The 21,208-nt window shown below is 33.5% G+C and overlaps 1 protein-coding gene across 1 annotated transcript in view; it reads left to right on the forward strand.

Moving 5' to 3' along the window:
- The window catches only part of LOC143042635 (uncharacterized), a 41,208-nt gene extending 21,849 nt beyond the window's left edge, over positions 1-19,359 (forward strand). The window contains exons 16-22 of the mRNA XM_076215043.1: positions 2,020-2,817; positions 4,545-4,660; positions 7,282-8,547; positions 9,330-9,363; positions 11,441-11,718; positions 13,016-13,046; positions 14,244-19,359. Coding sequence (XP_076071158.1) covers positions 2,020-2,817; positions 4,545-4,660; positions 7,282-8,547; positions 9,330-9,363; positions 11,441-11,718; positions 13,016-13,046; positions 14,244-14,527 — 2,807 coding nt within the window. The 3' untranslated portion in view covers positions 14,528-19,359. The remainder of the gene's footprint in view (positions 1-2,019; positions 2,818-4,544; positions 4,661-7,281; positions 8,548-9,329; positions 9,364-11,440; positions 11,719-13,015; positions 13,047-14,243) is intronic.
- The last annotated feature ends 1,849 nt before the right edge of the window (positions 19,360-21,208 follow it).

The raw sequence follows: 21,208 nt of genomic DNA on the forward strand, positions 1-21,208 counted from the left end.
AAGCTTCATGTAACAAGGTAAATCTTTCATTTTCCACAAAAAGTCATGTACTATGTTAAGGATTTTCCGGGTTTTAACTACTCATTCATTTCGTTGGTATAGTTAACCATTTTATTTTGTTAGTTTTTATAGTCCACGTTTTTTAAATTACCTTCAATTTTAGTATTTTTGTTGATCTTTTTTATAAGTGATCAATATCCATAGTAGTATATATTATTGTTTATTAATTTCAAACATTTTCATAAGTGATCTTGCGTGTGTGTGTGTGTGTGTGTGTCTTTGTTCCCCCTAGTGATGTCATTTTAGTGATATTTTTTAACATTGGCGCATAAGCGGGATGATTGGCTAGCCATAGAACCAGTCTCAACCTAAAATTTTCCGCTAATACATTGCAGTAATCAAAGGTACAAATGTACCAGAATTATAATTTAAAACGCGTTTCATCTACATAAAACTTATCAGTGATCCTCAGGATAAAATAGTTATAAAGCCAAACAAATATAAAGTTAAAGCGAATTGAGGACCCAAAATTCCAAAACATTGTGCCTATCAAGGCTAAGGTAATCTATGCCTGGTATAAGAACATCCGTAATATTTCAAAAAATCATACTTTTGTAAACAGGAAATTTATAAATATGACCATATAATTGATATTCATGTCAACACCGAAGTGCTGACTACTTGGCTGGCGATACCATCGGAGACGAAACGTTCACCAGTGGTGTGAATAGTTATCAAAGGTACCAAGCTTATAATTTAATACAGCAGACGGGCGTTTTGTCTACATAATACCGTCTTCACACATTGGCGTATAGACCAACGTGCACCAGACGTAAGAAGAAAATTCCGCATACGTTAGGTGCACGAACGTTGCATAAGTTTGAAGTACATCGAAATGCAAAGGTATATGCTTGGTGAACGTTATAACTCTAGGAAATTTTTCATAAGCATACAAATTTAAATCTAGCTCTAGTGTTTGTCAAGATTATGCATGTTGGCTACACGTACGTAATCATATACGCTACAAGCGCGTTGAAAACGCTACAAAAAAGTTTGAGACACGTTTAAAACACGTTGTATATACCTCAAGATCGTTTGACGTTTACTTTGACGTATGCAGAGCGTGCTTATAACAAACACCCAATAATAACGCCGAAAGCACGAATAACCGTCTCAGATACGACTGGGACGCGTCTTAAATAAGTTTAAAGGACGTTTTCCTTCGTAACGTGGATTTCAAACACGTAAGTCAAACGTCAGACATACACCAACATACGTTATTTGAATGCCCGATAAATGCTTATGCACGCTTCTCGTACGTACAAAACACGCTTGAGTTTGAGACAAGTTTAAAACACGTTGTATATACCTCAAGATCGTTTGACGTTTACTTTGACGTATGCAGAGCGTGCTTGTAACAAACACCCAATAATAACGCCGAAAGCACGAATAACCGTCTCAGATACGACTGGGACGCGTCTTAAATACGTTTAAAGGACGTTTTCCTTCGTAACGTGGATTTCAAACACGTAAGTCAAACGTCAGACATACACCAACATACGTTATTTGAACGCCCGATAAACGCTTATGCACGCTTCTCGTACGTACAAAACACGCTTAAAAGTCGTTGTGTACACGATACAAATATGATTGACAAGTCCAAAAATACTAGCGTATTGGCAGCGTACATGTGTTTTTACCACGCCCGGCGTACGTCAGTGCTAAACGCTGATGCATGACGCTGGTATTAGACTCATTAATGACCTAAATTATCCTGTATGAAGTCCGGAATATGGCAGTTGTTATCAAATAGTTTGTTTATACATGTTATATGTGTACTGCCGTTTGTTTGTGTTGCACTTCAGTGTTTTAGTTGTTCGTCTATTGTCCTCTTAAAGTTGATGTGTTTTCCTCGGTTTATGTTTGTAACCGGATTTGTTTTCTCTCAATCGATTAATGATATTAACAGCGGTATATTACTGCTGTTTTTATCTAACTTTTTAATGTATTTTTTAAAAGGTCACGCTTCAACTGAGATACTGACGACTATGTTGATGTCACTTTCAAGTGCCGAGAAATCAGCACAAACCCGTGTTGACAGTACAAATGTCGAAACAAAACATAGGACTCTGGAACCAAAACAAAAATGCAAATATCAAGGAATAAATGTATATGAAGAACCTTCTAAATGTTCATTAGTGAGTGCAGAGGAAGACATGTCCGATGCATCCTCTCATAAACTATCAGAGAGAGGAAGTACAGACAAACATGAAGACCTTGTTTTATTCAGACGCAAATGCATGGATGTTCAACAATCTAAAAAGAATATAAATTCCGCTTTCTCATTAAATGTCAGTCAAGACAAATATAACACAGATAATAAATCGGAAGTTTGTTGTACTAAAAGTTCTTCCAATGATGAGAAAAAAGCTGCATTTAGGCTCGATTCGAGTATGAAAAGACTTATTCAAGAATTGCCTATAATTGATGAGAGAAATCGAAACTCCACAGAAACAATCAAGGTAAAGTCAGGAAACTTTGAAAGCGAATGGATGAAGGATATTTCAAGCGACATGTCCAAAGACAAAATACATGAGTTAATGATCAAAGCAGTGAAAGACGGGAAATACAAACAGAAAATAGTACCAATAGATATTTGGGACTTTGGGGGACAGAAAGATTATCATATGACTCACCAGTTGTTCATTACCAGCAGAGGTATCTTTATCCTTATGTTCAATGGAAGTATTGGAATACACAAACACCAACCAGACCTTGGGTCTCTACCGGGACACTTTGGGAAACCAACAGTGGCAGGTAATAGTTAGGAAATTGTAAATGCTTAACATTTATGTCATTTTATCAATAAAACAAAAGAGATCTACTTAGCTATAACAACTGTTAAACCCACCGTTTTTACCAATTCAGAAATACGATTGTTGTTTTACATTTGTTTGGTGTGTTTGAGCTTTTGATTTGAAATTTGATAAAGGACTTTTCGATTTGATTTTTCCTTGGAGTTAGATTTTTCTGTTGTTTTACATTTAACGCTAAACCCGATTGTAAAAAACTGAAATATAAACACGTTTTTCATAAAAAATATATATATAAGAAAACAAGAATGTGTCCCTAGTACACGAATGTCCCATCTGCACTTTTTTTTTTGTTCAGTGGACCGTGAAAATGGATTTAAACTCCAATTGGGCAATCAAATTAGATGGACGGACGAACGAACGAACGAACGAACGGAAGAACGGACGCACAGACCAGAAAACATAAATGAGGCATAAAAACACAAACTGTATAAATAATAGAGATAATGGAAAAAATAAAGTACAAAAAAAACATTAATATAAAACAGAATATGTGGTATGTTGCCAATGAGACAACTCTCAACAAAAGACAAAACTGACACAGAAATAAACAACTATAGGTCACTGTACGGTCTTCAAAAATGAGCAAAGCCTATACCGCATAGTCAGCTATAAAAGACCACGAAAAGTTAATGTTAAACAAATCAAACGAAAAAACTAACGGCCTAATTTATGAACAAAAAAATGAACGAAAAACAAACATGTAACACATAAACCAACGACAACCACTAAATTACAGGCTCCTGACTTGGAACAGACACATAGATACAGATTGTCGCGGGGTTAAACATATTGCCGTATCCCCCTAACCTAGGACAGTGGTATAACAGTACAACATAAGTCTGGTTCGAGATTCTGATAAGACACTTGGAAACCCAAATCCCTGTCCTAATCTTCTATCTTTTAGCTAAAACATAATTTGTTCATGTCCCAATTTCAATTCTCAATTTTAATATTCATTAGTGTTTATATTTATGTATATATTAGTGAACATGTCAGTAAAATAGATTCAAAATTTTTACGTCATGTTTCTCAGTCCCAGTTTCATCGTAGATGGCGTATCGTTATTATTTATCATTATTATCTAAATATTGCTTGCTGTTCGGTGTAAGACAATGCTCTGTTTTGAAAACCGTATTTTGACCTATGATGGTTTACTTTTACAAATTGTGACTTGGATAGAAACCTGTCATATTTGCACTCATAACACATCTTCATATATATATTAACTACTATTTAGTATAGTGTTGGTTATATGCAGGATGGTTCTATAAGTAAGACAATATCATGTTATGTTTGTTGGTTTTGTTCATTTAAATGAAATTGTTTGCGACATTCATGCAAGTGAGAGGTTTAACCCACCATTTTCTGCTTAAATGATATACCACGTTAGGAATAAGTCGGTTGTTTTTTATTCGTTTGATGTGTTTGAGCTTTTGATTTATCATTTGATAAGGGAATTTCAATTTTCTTTGAAACTTTGTATTTTTGTTACTTTACTTTTTACCTATTCCAAAAATAATCATATTGTGACATAAAATCAAGTACAAATGACAAACGGACGGTTGGCACTGTTCCTGAAAAAAATAGAAAAAGTTAAACCGCGAACATAAGAATTAAGAAAAAAGTTGGTTCAAAGTAGTGATAACCTTACATTTTATTTTATTTCAGTTTACCTTTTACATTGGGTGAATTCGATCTTGACGTTCTGTAAACGATCAAAAGAAGGTTTTCCTAAAATCATATTTGTTGCTACTCACAGGGACATGGTATCATGGGTATGGAAGGTAAATGAAACTCAGTATCTTATTGCAGAAAACAGAAAGATACCAATGGTACATTTAACATGTTTAAACTCATAAGTCGAAAATAAACTGACAAAGCTACAGTGTATGGCAATATATAAAGAGACAAAAAGACAAAAAATGGTATAAAAACACAACATGGAAAACTGACCACCAAGTTACGGGACTTCCGGAAAGATATGCAGATCATGCGACAGTCGCAATTGTGCTCTTGATATAACCAACCTGTTAATAGACAACCGACGCACGTTTCGTCAACAATACACTAATAAAAGGCAAAACAAAAAACGATATAAAAGGGCATTCAGGAAACCAATACCGAAAGGTTTAGCCACATATAGCTAGGGTAGTCTATGGTATGTCAAAAATCTAAGTTGTAAACAGTTAATTCGTGCAGTTGGACACAAATTAATCAATATCGATGGTGCAAATATATATATTAAAATCAAAATAAATACACAAAGTCTTTCGAATGAGATTTCAATTCACATTTTATAGTGCGTGTGTACATGTTTTAATGTTGCACCATTGTTTCAGATAAGGGTGGAGGTTTTCGTACCATTAAATCATTAAACCCGCTGCAATTGTTTGAACCTGTCGGAAGTCAAAAATCTGATGTTCAGTAGTTGTCATTTGTTGATGTGGTTTATAAGTGTCTATCATTTCTCGTTTTATATAAATTAGACCGTTGGTTATCCCGTTTGAATGGCTTAACAGAAGTCATTTCTGGGCCTTGCCTTTTATAGCTTGTTGTTCGTTGTGCGCCAACAAGGGTCCGTGCAATACACCGTACTTTGGCCATATAAATGTTTTGATGGAGAGTTGTCTTTTTTTTAGCAAAGTTTCTGTTTACAAATAATTATAGTTTTTGACTTATACTCTTGACAAATTCATTATTTTGAAATTAAAGACAAACAATAAGAGAATTGGTTCTGTTTTGTTTAAAAATAGAATGGTCAAGGTATACATGGTATATACAAATATGAGAACCAACTATGTGACTCTACTTGCCAACCTTATCTTGTATGTTTTATTCATATGAAACATACTTCACACAAAAGTTGATTAAGACGATTCATGCAGGAACTTCTTAGAAAGATAAGAAGATAGCGATATCCTGTAACTCTACTTTCCGCTATATAGATGTCGTTTTTTCACTAAATAATTCAAAATTGGGTGACTATGTGGAACGCATCTATCCCATCGAACTAGAGATAAAGGATACCACAGATACAGTTAAGTCAGTCTCATATCTTGACTTACATCTAGAAATTGACAATAAGAGTCGGTTGAAAACAAAACTTTATGACAAAAGAGATGGTTTCAGCTTTCCAATTGTGAACTATCTATTTCAAAGTAGCAACATTCCAGCAGCACCTGCATACGGGGTATATATCTCCCAATTGATACAATATTCCCGTGCTTGCATTTCCTATCAGGATTTTCTTGATAGAGGGTTGCTGCTCACAAGGAAACTATTAAACCAAGAGTTCCAAATGGTGAAGTTGAAATCATCCCTTCGTAAATTTTACGGACGTCATCACGAGTTGGTTGACCGTTATGGAATAATTGTTTCACAAATGATATCGGATATGTTCCTTACGTACAATCCCCTTCCCTTCATGAATGTGACCTACCGAATTAGACTATTTACCGGATTTGTTATCACATCAACAACACGACGGATGCTTCATGTGGAGCAGGATCTGCTTCCCCTTCCGGAGCACCTGAGATCACCCCTAGTTTTTGGTGGGGTTCGTGTTGTTCATTCTTTAGTTTTCTATGTTGTGTCATGTGTACTATTGTTTGTCTGTTTGTCTTTTTTTCATTTTTAGCCATGGCGTTTTCAGTTTATTTTCGATTTATGAGTTTGACTGTCCCTTTGGTATCTTTCGTCCCTCTTTTGTAAAGAAGCTAGGATTATCCTTTTACTACAAGTTCTGCAATACATAAATATGATGCCTTATTACAGTTTGTTGAACGGATCTTTCCCATTAAATTAAATCATAGGATTCAACAGATACAGTTTATCCGTGACCTACATCTAGGAAAAAAAATTAAACTAAAAAGACATTTGCAGTTTCGTAATTGTAACAGTTTCGATTGCATTTCAGCATTTCAATATGTGTTTTCAATAACATAAAAGATATAAACTTTTCATTCTTATGTAGCCACATGTCAACAGAGGGCCTGCATTTAGAGTATTTTGAACAGCGGTATACTACTGTTGCCTTTATATATCTTCCAGTTAATACGAAACTCCAGACCATGCATTGAAATCCATTGAAATGCATCCATACATAAGAAAATGCCTGTACCAAGTCAGGAATATGACAGTTGTTATCCATTCGTTTGATGTGTTTGAACTTTTGATTTTGCCATTTAATTGGGGACTTTCCTTTTTGGATTTTCCTTGTTCAGTATTTTTGTTATTTTATTTGCGTATCATTATTTCCTTTCTAGAGTGTTCATGCTTACAAGGACAGAGACATAGATAAATAAATTTTGAAATCGTTTTTGTATCATAAAGGTGAGAATGTCAGTACTGCTCATTCCAGTTTATACTGTTTACCAAAACATTTATTCTTCTTCTTTTATTGCAGTGGAGATTCGAATCATACAGACGTAAGATTGAAGACGAAATACAAACGCTATTTAAATCGCATGCCGGCTGGATGCATTTAGAATTTAAGCCGCTACTGTTCATAAATTCATTAAATCCTGAAGACCCAGAAATAATCGAACTACAACACCGTATTTTAGAAAAAGCGACTCAGCATCCACTATGGGGGGACAAAATGCCAACTAAATGGATTCCACTAGATCTGCAGTTGGCAAGGAAAGCTGAAGAAGGTATTAATGTCATAACTCGGAATCAACTTATGTCTTTAAATTCTAAAAATGAGTCAATGGAGTTGTCTGAAAAGCAAATTGAAACATTTCTGGAAGTTCAACATTCAATTGGAAAGCTTCTGTACTTCAATGTAGAAAATCTCCGTGGCCATATCATTATATCACCAGTGTACTTAGTGGAAGTTTTGACGTCATTAGTGACAGCAAAACAGTTTTGGCCTAAAAGAGAGGATTTCCCTAGAATCTTGAAAAACCTGCAAACAACTGGATACATTGATAAGAAGGATATATATTACTTGTGGACACAAGAGGAGTTCATTCATATTCTGAAATACAAGGAATACATGATCGATCTGTTAGTACATTTAGATGTAATCATCGCTCCCAGAACTAGCTTTGAACTTTCCATTAGCCCATTGAGAGATATTTCGCGTTTTCTTGTTCCATGTATGATAACCAAAACAAACGACACAAAGTATTTGGAAAAATTTCAGAATTATAATAATTCAATTGTCATGGCCTATAAATTTATAGAAGAAATCATACCGCCAGCATTGTTATACCGATTCCTTGGTTCCCTTGTTACTATGTGGCACGTAAAGAAATATGCATGTACAGAGAGTAATAGAGAAAAACAAATGCTTTTCCGTGATCTTTATGTGGTTGAAATTGGCAACAGTCACGAAATTGCTGTCCAAGTGAAAGGCAACAGAGTTGTGGTTTCACTTGTACATACAGTGAACAAGGAGAAAATTATCCCAACCCTAGCTTCTTCTATTCAAGAATGTCTTACCACTGCAATGCATGGAGTTTGCGAATTTTACTCAACTTTATCTGATTCTCAAACTAGTTCAGAACATCAGCCAATGCCATTCAAAATAGAATTTGGTGTATTTTGCAAGTCAGATATATGTTTTTTTCATCACAATGAAATACGTCTAAACTCGCCGTGGTTTTGTAGTCAGCACAACAAGAATAACGAAGTTGGATACCTTCAAGCTTGGTTTTCTGAAAAGGTAGATAACCACCTTAACTGGAAAAGATAAAATATATGATCGGAATATAAGTAACATAATCCTACTTATTTAAGAATTGAATGCTTCTTTTTGTAAATTTATTGGGGTGTAAAAGCGTTGACCGAAGTACATTTTGTATGAAGCGCGGAAGCGCTTCATTCTAAAAATGTGCGCACGGACAACGCTTTTACAACCATATAAAGTTACAAAAAGAAGCATTCAATACTCTGATACTTATAATTACATTTTTTAGCTATGATCATGAAAACACGAATTTTATATATTTTTTTATTTAATTCACCTGTGCAATTTATTGTTGGACCACGTGTTATCATGAATGGAAAGTTGTATTGAGCATTGCAACTGCTTACGGAATAACACGTGATGTGCAGTTAACCAATCAGAATAAAGTATTATAATGAAACATACATCTAATGTAATTATTAGGTAGTATGTTATGTGATAGAAATAATTACAGACAATTACAAAAAATGTATAATCACACTGTAATTCAATAAGAGTTGGAATTTTTGAAATATGAAGTGAACAAATGAATAATAAGGAAGATAAGGGGGTTATTAAAAAAACACATAAGAAATACAAAGAACATAATGGCTGAGTAAAAAAAAAATACCAAACAGTAATTAGGAAATAAAACTAACTATTACACAACATTATACATGTTATATAACACCTTCTTACAGTGGATTTTACAAAACTGACTTCGTTGTAATTTCGAACGAAAACATTGCTTATCATGAGTTTATATCTCTCTGTTCCAGGAACCTTCAGATCACTGCCACAACAATTGCAAAGGTAAGTGTATTAATGATGTATTCTTCTGACTTTTCAGTCTCGTTCAGTCTTACTGAAATCTCGTTCTGGAATTATTTCCAAAACATGTGATATAAGTGGAAAATAGCAAGGAATTTCATAATTATCATAATCAAACATAACTCTGTGAAAGAATTGTGTATTTCCAATAATTAGTTTTTGAGTAATGAGATTTTCAAATTTTATTATCAATCAAGTCAGTAGTCTTTTTTAGTAAAAGTTTGAGAAAAATGGGTGAAGGGAACAAAAAATTATTTTACCAGAAACATAAACATCCCATATAACTTTTTCTTTTCAAACTTCATAGATATGTATTTTTTTTTTAATTATTTATAACAAGGAAGTTGAAAAAATATGCATTTTGTTCTTTAAACAGAGAAAAATCACAAATTTACAAAATTGACAACATGGTAAATTTGACACGAAAAAGCATCAAAATATGATTAAACATATATTATTTTAACACATACCTATAGTTTTTTTTAGTTGAATTTATTCAGATTGGTCCCCTTCATCTTTATTAGAGTATGAAAAAAAGTTTAATCGTGGAACTGGGATTTTTTTCACGATAATAGCCCAAAAATAGGAAAAAATTGATGAACAATGGAAAAATCATCAAAATTGGGTACTTTCAGAAGGCCGTAACAAAAAAAAGAAGTGCACCACAATATGATTTTTTCTTCACCAAATATTTTTTTACAGTCATATAAACCCAAAAATCAGGTTTTGAAGAAAAAAAAATTTAGCGCCTCAGAGGTGTACATTCTTAACATTACAGTATTTTACACGTATCCTTAATACATGATTTAGCTGAAAAAAGGGGGTAATGCAGAACTCATTTTAATTCTATAATTATGAGTAATTTACTAACTCAGGTCCTATTTTGAACATAGTCTGTTACACATATTTGTATTGATATTGACAAAGGTACGTAACCTCAAAGTAGAATCTATGACAAACATGACAAAAGCGAGGCAAAATATACCATTGGGACATACAAACTCATATGTACAAAAAAAAACGGAAAACGCTGTTGCTACAAAAGAAAAAAACCAAAACATGCAAAAGACAAACTAAAGTACACAAACCACAACATAGAAAAATACAGAAAGAGAAACACGAACCCAACCGGAAACAGGTTTTATTTCAAGTGCTCCGGAAGGGTTTATAGATCGTTCTCCACATGTGACACTGGTTATGTAACTCGTGTTATTACAAACTCGATAATAAATGTAAGTCGGGAGGTCCCTTAAGAGAAAGGGGTCGCAATGCAGTTACAATGTATGAACATATCCGCTACCATCTGTGAATAATTATGTTCAATAACGGTCAACAAACTGGCGATGACGTCCGTAAAACTTACAAATGGATGGTTTTAACGTCACAACTTGGAACTCTTTGTTAATTGCTTCCTTGTGAGCAGCAAATATTGTGATTAATTCACCCTTCCGGGGTAACCGAGATCACCCGAACATTTTTGTGGGGTTAGTTTGCTGAGTTTTTAGTTTTCTGTGTTTTGTCTTGTATACTTTTATTTGTCTGTTTGTCTTTTTTCTCTTTTAGCCATGACGTTGTTTTTTTAGATATATGAATTTGAATGTCCCCCGGTATCTTTTGTCCTTCTCTTATAAATTATTTTGTTTTCAATTCATCAGCAGTAACTATCCATTTGTTCGATCTTATGGTGTTTACATATATCTATTAATTTTGCCATTTGATTAGGGACTTTTCGTTTTGAATTTTCCTCGGAGTTCAGTATTTTTGTGATTTTTATTTTCTGTACATTGGTTGTTACGAAGTAAACAAACGGTAAGTAGTGTTTTTAATCGAATATTCACAATCTCAATAATATGGAACACAGTCTATTACAGATCTGTCATCGACACCATATTCTTCACAGCACACAAAAGGGTATCAAACACACGAATACCCTAATTTCTCAAATCATCTTACAAATGTTCGCTATTCATTTAGCGATGACACTTATATAAGTGTGTGTGTGTGTGTGTGTGTGTTAAAATGTTTAAACGTATTTACAAGTCTGACAACTTATATTTAGGACTTGGAACAATGACACAAGAACAATGTCCATCGGACAAACACCTGAGAAGACTGGTTAAAGAGCTCTCTCCGGGGAAGTGTCGAGAACTGGCAATCGAACTCGGACTAGAGGTTCATGAATGGGAAAATTTTGAAACCCAATTTCAGCATCAAATTTCAGATGATTTTAAATTCGTAGCAGTGCAGTCTTGCACGGAAAAAAGTGGGAACTTTACATTTCATATGCTTGTTTGCGCCTTGGAAAAACTAAAGCTAAGTCATCATCTTCTTTGTAAGGTAAGACTGTTTCTTTATTTTATTAAATACCTTAATCTTAGGTAGTGCTTGTGTAGGTACACAACAGCCCGGGAGGAATTCGCCTTTTCCATCGACCCAACGTGGGCAGTCTACCCGTGCCCACACTAGCTATAATATCTTTTTTTTTTGGTAAAAATAGTACATAAATACTGTACATGACAGTCTTTTGATTAAACATAAAAATTGCATGCCCACTCCTATGGGTCGACAGAGTGGACAAGCAAGAAATTTTGCACACCCGGTGCCCACTCCCACTGTGGTCGGGTGGACAAAGCAAAATCCACCTGAGCTGTAGTGTATCATAAATTTTGAACCTTTTTTCAAATTTCACCATTGAAAATATGTGGCAACAGCACCTTTTTAGTTAATTATCATTGAAAAATTACATTTAATTTCTTTCACTTCATTCGTTTGGTAAAACTATACAGATTAATTTGAAAACCTTATACCTTATTTGAACAATACCAACAAACAATTAAGAATTACCAGGTATGCTAGGTATACCTCAATCAGACTACAACAGAAAGAAGACGTGTGAATTAACTCTAGCTTGCCATCTACAGGTCATCGTTTTTTCATAAAAGTACACATTCAAATGGTAAATCATTCATTGAAACACCTTGAATATTGCTAGTTATAAGCCAAAATTGCCGCATTTTTGTGCCTGTCCCTAGTCAGAAACCTCTAGCCTTTTTTATTTCTTTTTTTTTTTTTTATTTTAGTTCATTTATATATTTCAGAGTTTAGAGTGACGTCAATTTTCACAGAAAAAGTACACATTTGTGCATATGGCCCAGCTAAAGGCTTAAGCCCGTCTCCGGGTGCGGGAGTTTCTCCCTGTGTTGACGACCCGTTGATGACGATTGGCTATTATCTGATATCTGGTCGGTTGCATGTCTCTATGACACATTCCCAATTTCCATTCTCAATTTGATTTTCTTTTTTTGTCACAATATATTGATAAGTGTTTGCTATGTGTGTTACATTTTAATATTGTGTTTCTGTTGTTTCGTAGTTCTCCTCTTATATTCAATGTGTTTCCCTTAGTTTTAGATGGTAACCCGGATTAGGTTTTCTTAATCGATTTATGAATTTCCAACAGCGTAATACTACTGTTGCGTTTATTTCCTTAGTTCTTAATTTGTTTTTCCTAATGTGTGGATTCGATTAATTTGTTACTGGCAATTCGTATCTTTACGACAACCCATGTCCTGCGTAATAAATCTTACGTCGTGTATCTTTGATGATTTGTTTTAATGATGTCTTTCCATTTTAGGTTTTTAGAGATGTGAATCCAGTTGTGTCAGGTATTACATGTTTTCTATTTCCATCTATACTTGTTATACATAAATATGGTCTTTATTTCTAATTAGATATAGGAAGATTTAGTATGAGTGCCAATGAGACAACTCTCCATCCAAATAACAGATCTGTATTCAAACATTTACGTACAATCCCAAGAAAATCTCCATCCAAATAACAAATCTGTATTCAAACATTTACGTGCAATCCCAAGAAAATCTCCATCCAAATAACAAATCTGTATTCAAACATTTACGTGCAATCCCAAGAAAAATCTAATAGACAATTGATACATTAACGTCTTCTATCAGTAATTGGTAAAACCTTTCAAAATTATAGGTCCGCAATGCTCTTTAATTTCATACATTGTTCTGCCTTTTAATGTTTTTTTATTAGAGCGTCAGTGACGAGCCTTTTGTAGACGAAATATGCGTCTGCCTTACCAAATGTTAATACTCGTATTTATGGTGATTTTATTTGTCGTCCATGATTGTATAGCAGAAATAAATACCTACCACCTCATTGGGGTTTGTCACTTGTTTCAGTAAACATATTATAAAGCAGCATACGAACTTTCTGTACAAGTCTCATAACTCCGGGATATAAAACATAGTGTCGTGAATGACATAGAATTTCTGAAAACTCAAATCTGAATTGAAAGGATCTCGTCGCTACGAACTATTTTCCTTGTTTCAATCCGAGCATATCCCAGACCTCAACATTAACTCTCACCTTAAATGTAACCGACGTTTACTTAACATTTTTCATAACCATAACTCATACATGCAGCCTAACCTTAGCACTGAGCATAATCATAGTACTTAACTAACCATATCACTATTGTTGATCCCTTTCAATCAAATCCAGAAAAAAGATCATCATGTCCTTCCCCCTTTCGAATATCAAATAATGGTCGTCCCAATTGATTTACAAAAAGTACCGTATTGAAGCCAATAATGAAGAACGAGTTGACTATACGGACATGATTACAATTACAAAATATTAAGGGTATTATTCCTAACATCTGCCATGTTTCACTTTGTTAAAACAACAGAAATGTAGCCACAGTAGACGAGGTATTAAACGATTGTTACTACTTTCCTGCAGGTTTGGCATAAGAAATGTTTCTTTAACACAGATTACAAAGAATAACATGTAAACAAGTATCAAAAGTACTAGCACTTTCTTTATTCATTGTTTAGGTATACGAGAAGTTACTTTGAACAACCCTCCATCAAACAACGTACTTTTGGATTTATCAAACCATATTGGAAATAGTACTATGCAACTTGCCATCGAGCTGGATCTAGATTCAACTACTATTCAACAAATACAGTATAAACATAAAAACAAACTGTTGGAACAGACTAAGGAGATTCTGCAGATCTGGAGTAAGGAGCAGCAACCAAAACCAACACTGCTTTTGTTAATTAAGGCTCTGCACAGAATTGGGAAAATGGGTGCATTGAGAGGACTGAGATTTTGAAATTGATTTACCTCAAAGATAGTTAATACCAATGAATGATAATCAAATGGCAATTTTTCACCAATATTTTATCCTTATTGAAAATCTTTTACTGCTTCCGTAAATGTTTTGTCATTTTTGAATGTTGAATGTCTGTTTTTCTTTACCAAAAAACCCAATGTATATATTTAGTCTGATAAGACACGCTTTAAATCTCTTATAATAGAGATACCTGCTATACATAGCTTGAAATGCATAATAAAAATCGCATATAATCTCATTCTCATGAAATATTTTCTCATTTCCTCAAAATAAAGTTTTATTCACTTGTTTCTGATATTTTAGTCCCCAGACATATATGTGTAGCTCCCACGATAGATCATTAAACTCATGATCGACTGAAAACATGACGTTCCTTCTGCAAAAAATATTCAATTCCGATCTCAATAAAATAAATATTTATATTCCGTTGACACAAAGTAGTTATTTTCTTTTTTGCATTGAACACATTGACCTGTATATTATCCAACCTTCTTGATGCCGCGTGTGACGGAACCATATATGATTTTAAAACAAGTGATAATTTTATTCTTTATATAAAAAAATACTTTTAATTATTTTTATGGGAAATAAGATATTTTCCAATGACCCCTTTCTGTTTCTGTTTATTATTACTATTTCACACTGTTTCTTTATTATAATTAGATGTGTCATACATATAAAACTCGGTACATATCTAATGTGTAATGTCACTTGCAAGGGTGTGTATTCCTCTACTATAAATATAAAGGGACGTGGCACTGTATGTTTATCAATCAGACACTTATCACCCTCGCAGATCAAATGACATGTTTGTAAGCAACAGAAGGTCACTGTATGACACAACCCGTACCGTATAGTAAGCTATAAAAAGCCTCGTATTGACAAAATGTAAAATAACTCACGGCTTCCTCCTACTCATTTTAGTATTGTACCTTGAATTTGACAACGGTCATCTCCGTACCACAATCTATAACAAACGAGATATTAATTTTGAAATTATCGATTCCCCCACCTTGGTAACACTATACTTGCATATGGGATATATATTGCCCAAATTATTCGGTATTTAGGAAATTGCAGCTGGTACTTAGACTTTGTAAAACGTCACTAGTGTCTGAGTTGAAAGTTTATGAAATAGGGGTATGTCAAAAAATATCTTGTCCTTTTTCTAAAAGTTCTTCAGAAGGTACCAAAAAGTAAAATCACAAAATACTGAACTCCTAGGAAATTGAAAAAGGAAAATCCCTAATCAAATGACAAAATCAAATGATAAAACACATCAAACGAATGGACAACAACTGTCATATTCCTGACTTGGTGCAGGCATTTTTAAATGTAGAAACTAGTTGGTCCGAGAACACAATTATTTCGTAGTGCATTTCTTTTAGAACATAAATGAAAATTAAAAAAATCCCACCTGCGCTTTCTCAAAGAAATTTTTACAGTGTGTTGTACTACTTTTGGGACAAATTATATCATAATTATAGAAAACTTCATCGGCTCTAACTCAAAATATGGACAATTCTATGTTTAGGGCGTCTTGAAATCTTTTAACAGCTTCCGAAGTGCTCATTTTTAACCTTTTTCAGCTGGACCAAATCACTACTTTCCTTTAAAATTCTGGACCCAAATTTTTTTACAGTGTAATTTCATCCCTCTACGTGCAATTTGAGTCATTAAACATGGAGAAATAAATTTGGAAGGGGTATAAAAATTAATGGAAAGTAACCCACTGTCAACACTAGGGACTATATTCGTGAACAAGGGACGACAATTGTGGTCTCGGACCTAATAGGATAGAAAGAGTTGAATAATCTTAATAAAACTTGGTATGACCAAAGCTTACTAAATTATAACTCTGCTTACAAAGTTTCATAACAATAGGATATATGTTATAGACAGTATGTTAAATTCTATACTCTACTTTGCGTGTTAAATTTTGACGTTAAAATTGAAAAATTTCAACTATCAACATTTGGGGCTTTAAAAATTAAAATGTTGAAAAAAAAATCTTTTTAAATGCCTTAATATATCAATTATCATGTACTAAAAGCAATAGAGTACTCATTTGATTTATCAGACTTAGTATAATTATTCAAAAGTCAAATTTATATGAGCCTGTGCCTAAAAATTGAGATTTTTCAATGAAGGGGGGCCTTACATGAAGATGTGATATTTTCCAGCAATTTTAAATTTGTGAAGCTTTTTGGTTATAAATAATCCTTACATATGTATTAAATGTACTTTAAATGGAAAGAAAAGTTACAAATAACATATCATATTAGTTTAAAAGGGTCTTAGGCCAAGTAAGACTGGAAATAATTTAGGGTCTATTTAGGCTGTGCCACATATTTACATTAAAAAATGCATATTGAGGCTATAAAAAATAAAAATGTGTGTCTTTTTTTATCATTTCTATACTCATGTGACATGATACAACAAATCTGAGCACAAAAAGACTATTGCATTTAACTTTTCTTACAGACAGTATGGTCTGATACAAAGATTTTTGCCTTTTTAGGGAAAAACTTGCATGCAATTTATTCTCAACAGGCTTATATTAAAACCACTTGCTATCTTACAGAAGAACAGAAAGATATTATGTGAAATGGAACAGGTACAATAGACATTGTAAAGTGCTTTAGATACAAATTTAGTGAGGTCTTTATTATGGACTTCAAATTTTATGTACCAAGCTCCCCACTTTTGACTTCATCCAAACAGGGCGTTAGACAAGGGTCATTTATACAACACATTTTGCACATATTGTCTGAGACAATCTTCTTTTCTGTAGATTCAGAGTTCATAAATAAGTAAAAGAACTAGATAAAAGCATAGAAACACAAATATTGACACATGAAAACCTCTCAGATAGAAAATCAGGATGCCATTTATGCATCAATATTGAAAAATCTATAAAATGCCTAATTTGACCATAAAATGCCAAAATTGGTCATTTTTGCAGAAATTCTATAAAATAAAAGTATAAATCCTTTAGTTTCATGCTATTTGACAAATTGACACCATCAAATCATTTAGGGAAGTTGCCAAAGTACAGATTCTATATTTACAGATTTCACCTCTTGGGTCCGAGAACACAATTATTTCGTAGTGCATTTCTTTTAGAACATAAATGAAAATAAAAAAAATCCCACCTGCGCTTTTTCAAAGAAATTTTTACAGTCTGTTGTACTACTTTTGGGACAAATAATATCAAAATTATAGAAAACTTCATCGGCTCTAACTCAAAATATGGACAATTCTATGTTTAGGGCGTCTTGAAATCTTTTGACAGCTTCCGAAGTGCTCATTTTTAACTTTTTTCAGCTGGACTATTAAATCACTACTTTCCTTTAAAATTCTGGACCCAAATTTTTTTACAGTGTAATTTCACCCCTCTACTTGCAATTTGAGGCATTAAACATGGAGAAATAAATTTGGAAGGGGTATAAAAATTAATGGAAAGTAACCCACTGTCAACACTAGGGACTATATTCGTGAACAACGAAAATCAAGGGACGACAATTGTGGTCTCGGACCAGTTATTTTTTCCATGTCAACTTCACAAATAATACACGATGATCTCACAGTATAGATTCTGGGTACTAACGTTGTTTATCATCTTTATTACGTGTTATATCAATTTTTATTTGTCTTGATGAATATTACTTTTAATGTTTAGTCTGTTTTGGCGATATCAATAAGACGTGACTCTGTACTTATACATTCCGTCATTGTGCTATTGTGTTATGATAAATTTTGGTATTCTTGTCTTTCTTTTTTGCTAATGTACGTGCTTTGCTTATATGCTTTTTTTGTGTTTCTTTGTTACTTATAACCTGCTCTGTACTTATACATCTTGTCATACTGCTACTGTGCTATGGTAAATGAATTTTTGTATAATTGTCTTTCATTTTTGCTACAAGTGCTTTGTCTATATGCGATTTGTGTGTTTCTTTGTTACATATTTTTTTTTATAGTAATTAAAATTATTATACAATATTGACTGCTGTAACCCTATTCTTAAAACTTTTGATTATTATGTCTGTTTGTTTTGTTCACACAACGTTGTCAATATATTTTAGAGTTTTATGCGACTGTCATACAAGAGAGAAGTTAGCAAGCTATAAACCCAGGTTTAATCCACCATTTTCAACATAAGACAATGCCTATAACAAGTCGTATATGAATGTTGTTATCTACTCGTTTGATGTGTTTAAGCTTTTGATTTTGCCATTTGATTACGGACTTTCCGTTTTGAATTTTCTTCAGAGTTCAGTTTTTTTAATTTATTTAGCCTATGCTTCATTCAAAATAACAAAAACAAAAGGTTAAACAGTTGCAACAAAATTTTCGCGATGTTTTAAACCCATTTGAACTACAAACCTAAAGAAAACTAAAAAAGAATCGCATGAATCCAAAACGGAGCTATACTGATAATGTGGACATTTTTAGCGTCTCATATTTTAAAACACTCAACCCACCTTGCAAATACACCCTCAGTAAAAAAAACCGGTTTAACATGCATAGAAAATATGCTTATCCTTCTATGTCAACTGATGTTTCGTTGATACAGCAGGTAGAACATTCCTAGAGCATATGTTAACTATCTATTGTGACTGCCTACCTTCGAGAGCACCTTTAATCTTTTTTAAGTTCCTATTGCCATAGGAATCAGTATGATGTTTTAACATACGTGCAATTTTGAGGTTTAGTTAGCAATATTTTCAATTTTTTATTTTCTATTTGTATATATTTTGTGTTATGCAATCTATATTTTGGCTATAACAATAAAAGTTAAACTTTTTCTAGACTCGTCTCGTTATTTTTTTTATTTTGTAGCTATGATCGGAATCGATACCGGTTCATAGGAAGTCACCACGTGCCGGCCTGAAACCAATCAAAACTTGATAATTTACCCGCGGTGCGATAAGAATCGGTATTCACCCAAACCACTCTATATGGATACTGATACTCTCAGATCTGTACTTGACTTTTGTTGTTGTTGTGAGGTATGTTTAAACTCCCTGCCAAGTCTGTTCTGTGTCATTTTGGCCTTTATTTGGCATTTTAAACCTTTTTTGGATTCGGGCGTCACTGATGAGTCTTTTGTAGACGAAACCCGCGTCTGGCGTAAAAACAAAATTTCATTCTGGTATCTATGATGAATTAATTTGTTGAATTTTTTTTTTGCTTTTATCGATCTGATGAGTTGATATAAAAGTAAGGAGATATGGTATGATTGATAATGAAACATATATCCACAAAGGTGGTATTAACAGTTAAAGGCAACCGTACGTCGTTCATCAATAAGTAAAAATCCATACCATATGGTCGATTATAAATTTTCCCGACATGAAAAATATAAAACAATTCAATTAAGAAAACTAACGGCCTAACTTATTATAAATGAGTTACGAAAAACAAATATAATTAACGACAACCACTGAACTACGGGTGCCTGATTTGGGCCATGCAGGCACTTAATGACTGTGGCAGTGTTAAACATAATTTCGAGTGCTTAACCCTCCCCTAACCTTGTACAGTTGTGTAACAGCGCAACATAGGAATAAACTATGAAAATCAGATAAAAAAGGCTAAACCCATCAGATTGATATAAATCAGAAAAACATTAGCAGGTAGTGGCAGGGTATTTATCCATTCCTCATTCCTAAAAACAAAAGAAAAGCCTTATTCAAATGATTTTAAAATAAAAATAAGAACATGTGGTTTGATTGTCTATGCGACCACTCTCCAACAGATACAAACTGACATAGATGTCAACATCTTAAGGTCACAGTATGGCCTTCAACAATTAGCCTAGTCAGCAATGAAATGACAAATGTAAAGCAAATTAAACAGGAAAACAAACGGCCTGGTTTATGGGCAAATTAATAAAAAAAAATATGGCATACTGCGACCAACATTAACTAATAAATTAAAGACATCTGACTAGGGACAAGCATATACAGAATGTGGCGGGATTAACTAGTTTGGCGTCAACATACTAACATAATGTTTAGACTAGACAGTAGGTGTTCTTGTTTAAATGGATTCATACTAATCATTTGTGTAGACCTTAATAGCTTGCTATTCGATGTGAGTCAAGGCTCTGTGTTTATGGCCGTGCTTTGGCTTCATAATGGTTTACTTTTTACAAAATGTGACTTGGATGTAGAGTTATCTCATTAGCACTCATACCACATCTTCTTATAGCTATTATATATTGATTCAATAATTATTTACCTGTACCAAGGCAGAGGTTGTTTGTTAATTTCGCATATAATTTATTTGTTTTTCGTTTATAGTGTTGCATTGTTTGTTCTTGTGCATTTTGTAACAGCACTGTCAAAGACTAAAAGAAGGTTCGTCTCCTTCGCACCTCTGAATTCACGTCTCACTCTGTATGTACCTTCCCAAGTCAGGAGCCTGTATTGTAATGGTTGTTTCTGATTCATGTCTGTCATATTAATCTTTTGCAGAGTATTTTGTTATAAGTTATACCGTTAGTATTCTTTATTGACCTTTTTCATATTTCTTTGGCCGACTATACAGAATAGGATTTTTCGTATTGTAAAAGACCGTGCGATTGCCTGTAATTGCTAACGTCAACCCTACTTGAACTCTGGTGGATAGTTTTGAGGATTTTCTTGATAGAGG

This window comes from Mytilus galloprovincialis, chromosome 8, assembly GCF_965363235.1.
Source record: "Mytilus galloprovincialis chromosome 8, xbMytGall1.hap1.1, whole genome shotgun sequence".
NCBI lineage: Eukaryota > Metazoa > Mollusca > Bivalvia > Mytilida > Mytilidae > Mytilus > Mytilus galloprovincialis.